Source organism: Grammomys surdaster, unplaced genomic scaffold, assembly GCF_004785775.1.
Source record: "Grammomys surdaster isolate TR1022 unplaced genomic scaffold, NIH_TR_1.0 126398, whole genome shotgun sequence".
Taxonomy (NCBI): domain Eukaryota; kingdom Metazoa; phylum Chordata; class Mammalia; order Rodentia; family Muridae; genus Grammomys; species Grammomys surdaster.
Genome location: NW_021621192.1, coordinates 1,635,941 through 1,645,915, shown reverse-complemented (window position 1 = coordinate 1,645,915; position 9,975 = coordinate 1,635,941). Strand labels below are relative to the sequence as shown.

At 38.5% G+C, this 9,975-nt stretch overlaps 1 protein-coding gene across 1 annotated transcript; it reads right to left on the bottom strand.

Annotated features, from left to right (window-relative positions):
• Nucleotides 1-4,049: 4,049 nt before the first annotated feature.
• Gpr15 (G protein-coupled receptor 15) lies at nt 4,050-6,216 on the bottom strand. Its single transcript, XM_028760319.1, has one exon. It carries the CDS (start codon nt 6,088-6,090, stop codon nt 5,017-5,019), a length of 1,074 nt encoding a protein of 357 aa, XP_028616152.1. The 5' UTR covers nt 6,091-6,216; the 3' UTR covers nt 4,050-5,016.
• Between the last annotated feature and the right edge of the window lie 3,759 nt (nt 6,217-9,975).

Genomic DNA, 9,975 nt, shown 5'->3' with positions numbered 1-9,975 from the left:
GGATAACATCTGAAATGTAAATAAAATATCCAATAAAAAAACGAATCCTTTCCATTACAAATAGAATAGCCTTTTTTTTATCTGCCTTCAAGCCCTGTAAATTCGTATTTTTGCTTCAAAAGTGAAACCACAGGCGGAGTTCCGTTTCTCATTTACCACTTCTCTACCAAAGCTGTTAGTTTTGCTTTTGCTGGAGATTGAGGGCAAGTGAGAGGGCTTCTTACCCAATCATGGAATCTGGAAAGTCCTTCAGAGATGTCTGCTTTGCTTTGCATGCTTAAAGTAAATTGAAATCGAGTGTTCATCAGGATTCTTCTTCTTGTGCTTAAAAAAATCTATATTCTCAAAACAACTTTTGAGAACAGAGGCAGCACGTTTCCTGGAAATGCCACCATAACATTTCCTTGAGGGATTGACCACAACTCAGGAGGTGACTATAGCTGTTCTATTATCATCTGAAGCAGTAGGCAAAGGCTACTATACAGAACAAGCAAGTGTATGGTTTTCATCAGCATCAGAAAAGACCAAAGAAATATATTTGACTCAATCTTAAATGTGAGGCTCTTTTTGAGTATTAGTTTTTCATTTTTTGACTATAGAAAAAGCAACTTTGTGTTAAACTCCACGAAGAAACAAGTTCTACTTTGGCATCTTCACATGCTACAGTCTAATAAAGTCCTAGATAGATGATGGGGCGAGTAGACATATGGATGATAGATAAAATAGATTGAGAAGCACCTATTTATTTAAATGGTCACCAGGCATTTTAATCCATTTGCGTTTGTCATGCAAGTGTTGTTGCATGACATGCCATTTTGTGTTTTGCATTTGCCATGGTCTTTTCTTTGTTTTACATCCCCACTGAATTCCATATTTAAGCAAGGAAATAGAGAACAGTTGCATTCAGCTCAAGTAATTCGTCTAGAATATTGGTAAAAGGTGAAAGATTTATGTCTTCTGAGAAACCACAGTAAGATACTTAATCATAGTAACAAAATTTAATAGGTGCTAATCAGCTGTGAGTACACTATAGATTTATATACTTAAGTATGCATATGTGAGAAAGAAAATGGCTTTGTCAATAGAGTGAGTACTTGCAGTTTGTCAGCATTCATACAGCAAGGAAATTTAACAACTGTGGCAACACATTGTGTATGGTTAACACTATGTGTTTAGTGTGTATATTTGATTGCTTTCAAAAAACTCCACAGATCTAAAGCATAAAAATCATAAATTTAAATCACCCATTTACTTATCATAATGAGAAATGAGTCATTACAGAGCGTGAGACCATACACTGAGCACCGACACCTCATTTGGGCTCCTTTTCTATAATCCAACAAGTTGTTAGAAATATTACACTCCATTAACTGCTTATGGAGTTGATTATGTTATTCTGGAATTGACACATTCAAGGATATGTAAAAAATTTCAAAATCAATTGTCATTAATTACAGATGATCTGAATTTTATAAAAAAACAAAGCAAAGGTGAGTTTGCGGAGCATGAACAGAGCGATTTTTAACGTAGTCTTTAGTGCTGTATCATTTTTAAACATAAAATTTTATTTGATATACAAATAGCTTATATCCCCTGCCTTGTACATAATCAAGAGCAAATTAAAGAATGCTTTCATGGAACACAGATCACAAATACGCGAGGAAGGAGAACATTTCACACTTTTCTTTGAATGAGTATTGAGCTAAAAGTTACATTTTCTAAAAACAATTGATAAGCAGTAACAAAAGTGTTAAATTTCCTATCAGTGTTGAGAAGTATAACATATTATTGATGAAGACTAGTTCCTAAAAGGGAGTGATAGTAGATCAGCTAATTAATAAAACTTCCTTATTTAGAAAGGACTGGAAATAATCAGTGACTGTTGGATTGTCAACATTACTTAAAGACACTCTGGAAATTGTGTCTTCTGAATGAATGCTGGGCTAACTGGATGCATTTCAACTTACTCATGTGGAGCCAACTTAAAAAAAAAAAAGTTTCATGCAGGCCTTTAATCCCAGGACTCAGGCTACACAGCTAGTTCCCAGGCAGCCAGAGAAACCCTGTCTTGGAAAACAGAAAACAAACTCTTTATCAGAACTGGTAGTTCACTTTTTCCTAAGAACTTACATTAATCATTTGGTGCACTAGATATTTAAAGTAGGGCTTTTTGAAGTTGCTGTACCCCTTTAGGACATGATTTTCATTTATCAATTTGGCTATGAAATACAGTTCAATTATGGAAATGACTAAAATAACTAGAAATAATGTAGGCAACTCATTCTAACGTAGGTAGAATTTTTCTTTTTACACCTGTAAAATAAAATCATAATATTGGCAGACTCTTTTTCCTGGACAAGTCTATGTAAATTCTAGCCATAATTACTTTCTCTCCAATTAAAAAAAAAATGTTGACTTAAAGCAAGCAAGTGATAATGCAAATAGTTCAGAAGTTTCAATGACGCTCTGAGTCTTCTCTGACAAGGCTTCAGCCATCATCTTGTTAGCAGGCTACACCAATGGCATGGCTTTTAAAAATAAACTTACAGTTATTTTAGTATTGCTTGGTTTTTGTGAATGAGCTCTGTAGAAAAACCGAGGCTTACTCTTTTATGAGGCCAGACAAAGCAGGCAAGTCATTTCTCATTTCTGAGATTGTCAGCGAGAAAGGAGAGTGATTTAAGGGCTTGAGATGAATCACAGGGCAAGATTTCTTCTGCCCACTACCACATACTGTGCTATATGCAGTTTTAAAAAAAGAAATTAACTTGTGACCCCAGTGATAGATGACTCTCAGTCATGCACATGGTCTTCTCTCATGGCCATTATTATTATGGTCAGCACAGAGGTGATTTGGCTTTGCAGAGTGGACACAGTCCATGGATCTCAAGAGGCATCAGGTTAGTATGAATCTTTAGATGTATATTTGGGACTATGAAGTCTTCATTACATTTATTTGAAAGCTAACTATTGATTATCAGTCAACCATTTACCAAGGTTTTAATGGAGGGCTTCTTTGGGGATAAATTCCAGAAAACTACTGTAGACATGCTTTGGACAATGGTGTACTGTTGGTTTTGTTGTTAAAGACAAAATAGCTTAAAGTAAATGAAACCAGCAGCCGTACTATGCTTTCCTTTAGATTGTTACTTTGATCTTGTTTTATTAACCGTGGGTGTAAACTGAAAGATATAATGTGTTAGGGTGTCAGATTCATTTTCTGAAGATTCTTGGCCATGTGTGTTGTTTGATTCGATTTGGTCCTCAGAATAGTTAAGACCTGATATTATTATGGCAATGCTTAAAGGAATGTCCCAGGCTTTCTCATTTCTAATGACCATTTCAGCTGCTTATTCTTTAGAAGCATTTCTCAAAAGCAGTAGCTTCCATGGTTAGTAAGTGGTCAGTAAAGTGTTTCACTGTTCTTTGCGATAAAAATGTGTCTTTGACATTCTATATTTTGCTTTTACTTAAGCTTTAAAGAACTGTTTAACTATTTTGAAGTTTCTTAGAAAACCTTATTAACACAGTCTTCTTTCTATAAACATAACAATCTATTAAATAGCTGCTACTATATTTGATACCAGTATTAATGTTTTTAAAACTAATATTTTAATATGATGGATACTTACACAACAACATAATACTTTATTTAGTAACAGTATAGAGAAATAAACAAATTAAATAATTTATCAAACCAAAACCTGAACTTTCAGCTTCAAAATAGGTTCAGTAAAAGAACATGCCACAATTTGAGATTTTCTTACTGAGAAAGGTACTTGGGAGGAAATTAAGTAAGCTAGTCTCTGAAAATAAACTGTATTGTCTTAGCTCTAAGCCCATCAGTAAAAAGGTAATTTGTTTGAGTCAAGAGTGGAAATAAAAACTCACTTTTTCTGAACTCAAAGCCCAAGCTTACAATAACCCACTTAACTGCTGTGGTGTTCTGCTTTAAATCTGGGCACAAGCTGACACAGTGAGTATTGTACTAGGTAAGGAGACCCATCAAGGTTCTGGAACTGAAAGCACACGCAACACACTAGCACCACTTCTCTTATAGATCTTTTATTTCAGCTGGATACAGCGCATCCCACACCATCTTGAAATTATACACACCAAGTAAAATACTTGTTAAAAGAATGCACAGTAACATTTTAATTAGAACCTTAAGTGATAATCTGCATGAGGGTGGGCCCAAACCTCCAAGTTCCAATTACAGTAGTACTAGCATTTTCATTTGATAACTAGATGATAGGTAATTCAAAACATGTAATCACAACAAAGTCAAATTCTAATTTATAAAGGCAATGAAAACAAACAGCGTATTAAAATCTTTTTAAAAAGCAGTTACCATAGCATATAATAAGCTGGCTTGTTACCAGTATTTCTCACAAGGCAAAGGTCAAACCTTATGCAATGAATACTTGCTAACATATTTCAGTTCAGTTGATGAGGCGACTCTCAAATCATAAACACAATGCACAGTGGCTCATAAGGGTCTTTTTTTTCCCTAGTCCAAAGCTATGGCCTGAAAGCCAATGCAGGACAGAGAGGAAGACTCACCAGATAAAGACTATTAATTGAGACCAAAGTCGATCTCAATAACTCAGGGACAGAGAGTTACAGAATGCAAGTATTTTTGTTTTTGATATCCAGCATCCCTTCTTACCAGACGAAAGCGTCTCTTCCAAACACAGTCCAACATGAACAGTGGATGCTCTTGAAAGGAGTGTTGACATGCATGAAGGAAACAGCCTTTGAGTTCAAGGACAATGGAGTTTGTATTTTGTCTAGTTGGCTTGATTACCAAGTAAGACCATGAGGTGAAAATGCTGCATATGTCCTAATTAGATCAACAGTAGAAGAGGTCTTCGGGGAGGCTTTTGAAAAAGCCAACACTTCCTTGGATTTATGAATCAATACGAATTTCATCTTTAATGCTTTTCTCTTTCTCTGCTGCTGACAAAACCCAGCTTCCTAAGAGTGCCAACAGAGCTTAAAATGTCAAAGCTCCTTTTAGAGTGACACAGACCTCTTCCTCCGCCTGACAAAATCCTCTGCATGAATGATGTTGGAAAGAGCCTTAGTGAGGTGACCGTCTGATGTCTCAGTGCTGCTCCCAAAGTCATGGGTCTTCAGACATGGACACAGACGATGTACAATGGACCGGCGGATGTAGCTGTCAAAGACATAGTAAATGAGAGGGTTGACACAGCTGCTGGCAAATGCCAAGGGCGCAGTCACGTTCATGGCCAACTGAAAAGACATGGAGGGAAACTGGCCTTCTGGCTGCAGCCCTGAAACAATAGCTAGGAGCTTGAAAGTGTTAAAGGGTAACCAGGAGACAGTGAAGGCCGCCACCACAATAATGATGATCTTTATGGACTTCCTCAGTTTCTTGTTATGCTTTCCCGACTGCTGGTAATGAGCACACAGCCTCCTTGTGATGCAACAGTAGCAGGTCACAATGCTCAGGAGGGGGACAAAAAAGGTGGCAATCAAGCCTACCAGGCCCCATATCAGTTTTAATGACGTGGGTTTCTTCTCTGCACAGTATGGCTTGCCTTCAATGTGAGTGAGCTCTCTGGACAGAAGAGTAGGCAATCCCAGGAAGCACGAGATGATCCAGATGACAGCACACACTGCATATGCACAGCTTCTCCTTCTTACTCTCCTGGCTAAGGCTGGGTACATGATGGCCAGGTATCGGTCCAAACTCATGCATGTCAGCAAAAAGATACTACAATGCATGTTCACCGAGATCACATAGGAGCTGCCTTTGCACAGGAAAGAGCCAGTCCTCCATAGTCCTAGAGAGGCTTCCTTATCCATCCAAAGAGGCACAGTGACAAGGAAAATGAAGTCAGAGGCAGCCAGGTTGATGATAAAGATGTCAATCAATCTTCGGTTGCCGTGTTTGAAATGCAGAGCAACCATGAGGATGAAATTTCCCAACACTCCAGTCAGGAACACGCCTGTGTAAAAGATAGGGAGGAAGACAGATGTGTAGGAAATGTGGGAAGGAGTCTCCATGATAGAAGGATCTGGGTTTGTAGCGTCATAGTAATCCAGGGTTGTTGTTGGTTCCATCACTGAAGGTTCAATGCTGAATCTGGTAAATATCCTTACTCTGTGTCTTATGAACTTGAGAAATCAAGAGAGCTTCTTGATGTACTCTCTTTCTTGCCGTCACTGTTCTTTCCGTCTCTCCCTCTCTTTTCAAGATCTTGGACAAACATAAAAACAGATTCAAAAGTGTAGTTACTGCCAGTCTTCTGAAGGCAGACAAGAAGCACCCTGTGATTGGTATTGGCTGTGGTTGTGGTTTTCTTTCTTTTTACTCGCATGTGAAACTTAGGTGTTTTTTTTTTTTTTTGACTTCTTTATTCAAGATGTTTGATTCGTTTTCTTGAATTCAGAAAATTAAAAAAAAATTGAATCGACATTTTCATTTTCACTTCTTTTGAAAATCAAGGATTTTTTTGACACTGAATTATTTGACAGTAGACTTTTCTGTCACCTTTAAAATACGGTTTTTATAAAATTGCAAATTGTTGATAAAGATGCGCCGTTTTCTCACAGTATTGATACACATATATACATTTCTATGTGATACATGTATACATATATATTGTGGGAAAACAGAGCACCTTCATCAGCAATTTGCAATTCTATAACTGTAATGAAAGATGATTTAAAAATACTAGGTGCTATTTTTACCTTCACCTGCTGTGGTACTCAGACATCGGATTGTCTCTGCTTGCTCTCTGTGCTGTGCTGCTTCTATCCAGAGAAGCCTCGAACTTAAAACCTTTCTTCATCATCTTTCCCAGTACTGGGGAAAAGTGTTTGCTATTGCATCCAGTGTGTGATTTTTTAGGTTTTGACCTATCACTTCTCAGTAAGTGTCTCCTCATATGAGTGACACGGCAACAGATGTAAATACGGCACAATATGCCTTCATAGGAGAGCTGCTAGCTCTAGAATTTCAGTACAGTAAAATATTTGAGAAACAAACTAAAACTGAAGACCTTCCAGCACATGTTTTCATGTGTATTTCTCATATATAAAGACCATAGTAAAATATAGCAATTTTTAAAATGTATTTCATTAATTTCAATTCTTCATGGCCCAAGGAGACTCTCGCATTTGCCTCTTCTCCTCTCCTCCTTCTGTCCATCTCATTTAGTGCTCAAAATGTCAGTTTTGACAGTAGTCACCACTGTTGTCCAGAAAAATGGATGCCAACAGATGAAAATATAATTGTGTGTGTATATGTGTGTGTGTGTGTGCGCGCGTGTGTGCGTGTGTATGTGTGTGTGTGTATTTCATCTATTAAAAGTATATATTTAAAATCCTTTCTACTGAAACTTAATTTCTTCAATAACTGGTATGCTGAAGAGAGCTATTGTCTCTCCCTCCTTGTAGTCTAAGGTCACCAGGAAAAAGAAGTACAATCAGGGAAGGATACAAGAATTCAGCAGGGGTGGGTCTATGGGATGACTTGCCTTCCCCTTTGTTCCCAACTGTTTTGTACTGTTCATTCACATCATGGAGGGTTTATTCTTCACTAAATATAGACTGTAGTTCAGAGAAACTAATTAACAGTTTGACATTTCTGGGACAGAAATCCTTCCCACTGGGTAAACTTTAATTATTTAAGAGAATAATTCACTTTTCCCCCAAATATTTTGAAGTAGGACAATATTTACATGGAAAAGAATAGTCATTTAAAACGGAATATTTAAACACTACATCTATAAGTGCATGTGTTGAAGGACTAATCACAGAAATGTTGTGTCATTGTGCCATAGTTGTAACACTAGTTCAATCAAAAGTTACTGTGAATCTGACAACAAATGGCTGATTTGGGGCTAAGGATTTTTAAAATTTATTCTTCTCTCATATGTTACATCCCAATGGCATGTATCTCTTCCATCCTCTTTTCCCAGTCCCTCCCTCCCAGATCCATTCCTCCCTTTTCCTTCAGAAAAGGGCAGGCCTTCCAGGGATACCAACCAAACATGACTATCAAGTTGCAATAAGACTAGGCACCTTCCTTCCTATTAAGGCTGAACATGGCAACCCACTAGGAGGAAAAGGGTCCCAAAGGCAGGCAAAACAGTCAGATACAGCCCAGCTCTCACTTTTAGGAGTCCCATAAGAATACCAAGGTACACAACTATAACAAATAGGCAGAAGGCATAAGTCGGACCCATACAGGTTCCCTGATTGTTGATTCAGTCTCTACGTCCCTAAGAGTTCTGCTTAGTTGAATTTTTGTGGTGTTCTTGACCCCTTTGACTCCTACAATCTGTCCTTCCTCTCTTCTGCAGGATTCCCTGAGCTTTGCCTAATGTTTGGCTGTAGGTCTCTCCACCTGCTACCATCAGTGGCTGGATGAAGCCTTTCTGATGACAGTTACGCTAGGCTCTGATCTACCAGTATGCAGAATATTAGGACTCATTTCATCTCCAAACCTCTGCTTTTTGGTTTTATTCTAGGCCTCTGGGCTATCCAGCCTCTGGTTCATGGTCCTCTAGGGAGTGTCAGGCATGGACTTCCTTTCATGGCATGGGCCTCAAGTCAAACCAGTGATTGGTTGCCCTCCCCCAACCCCATAAACTCTGCACCACCTTTACCTCAGCATATCTTGCAGGCAGGATAAATTGTAGGTTGAAAGTTTTGTGGCTGGGTTGGTGTCTCAATTCCTCCACTGGAAGCCTTGCTTGGTTACAGAAGATGATTGATTCAGGCTCCACTTCCCCCATTACTAGGAGTCTTAACTAAGGTCACCCTTGTAAATTTCGGGAAGTTTCCATAGTGCTAGATTTCTACCTTGACCTGAAATACTCCCCCTCCCCATTTCCAGCCATCTCTCCTAGTACTCTCTCCCAATATTCTTCCTCCACCTGATCCTTCCTGTTCTCATTCCCACCCACCTCCAGTTCGCTCACAAGATCTATTCTATTTCCCCTTCCCAGGGAGATTCATGCGGTCCCCTTGGGGGCTAAGAGTTTTTAATTTGTAGATATGTGACAAGAACATTTCTTGGCACCAGTGAGATGGCTCAGCTGCTTGGAGGCATTTGCTACCAAGCATGATAACCTGAGTTTACTAGACTGCATACCTGTAGATGAAAATAGAATTATTAGGGACTGGAGAGATGGGTCAGCACTGACTGCTCTTCCAGAGGTCATGAGTTCAATTCCCAGCAACCACATGGTGGCTCACAACCATCTGTAATGGGATCCAATCCCCTCTTCTGCTTTGTCTGAAGACAGCTACAGTGTGCTCATATACATAAAATTAAAAAAAATCTTAAAAAAAAGAAAAGAAAACAGAATTGCTAGCCAGGCATGGAAGCATACACCTTTAATCTCAAGACTTAGGATGCAGAGGTGGGTTGATTTTTGTGAGTTCAAGGCCAGGATGGCCACACAGTGAGTTCCAGGACATGGTGGACTACACAGAAAGACTGACTCTTAAAAGAAGATGAAGAAGGAGGAGGAGGAGGAGGAGGAAGAGGAGAAAAAGAAGAAGAACAACAACAAAAGAAAATTGCTAAATATTTACAATTTTATTTAATATCCATAGGCCTAACTTTTTGTTTTCAAGCTTCTGAAGTTGCTGAGTTGGTGGTGTAAACCTTATCTAATGGATCTGACATTTACAGCAAACTCTTGAAGCAGTTACAGATAAGGCGACGCACTTTAGCATATGTGGCAACCTGAGGTATGACGTGTGGTGAGAATGTGAGACTGAGCCTTCATCGTGATGAGAATATCCATGGTAGGTTGATAGTATCTCCACACCTACATTAGGACTGTTTTAAGATAATGATGGGGAGAAACTAGCATGGTTCAGGGATTTTAGTAACCCAGAATATAATGTTGGCATAAAAGAAAACCCACAGTAAAGGCAGGCTATAAAATAGGGAAGTTCCAAGAAACCTGAGTGCAAGGGTCAGTTTTA

Coding starts and splice junctions, on each gene's coding strand:
- Gpr15 (XM_028760319.1), bottom strand. CDS start 6,090: ATGGAACCAACAACAACCCTGGATTACTATGACGCTACAAACCCAGAT.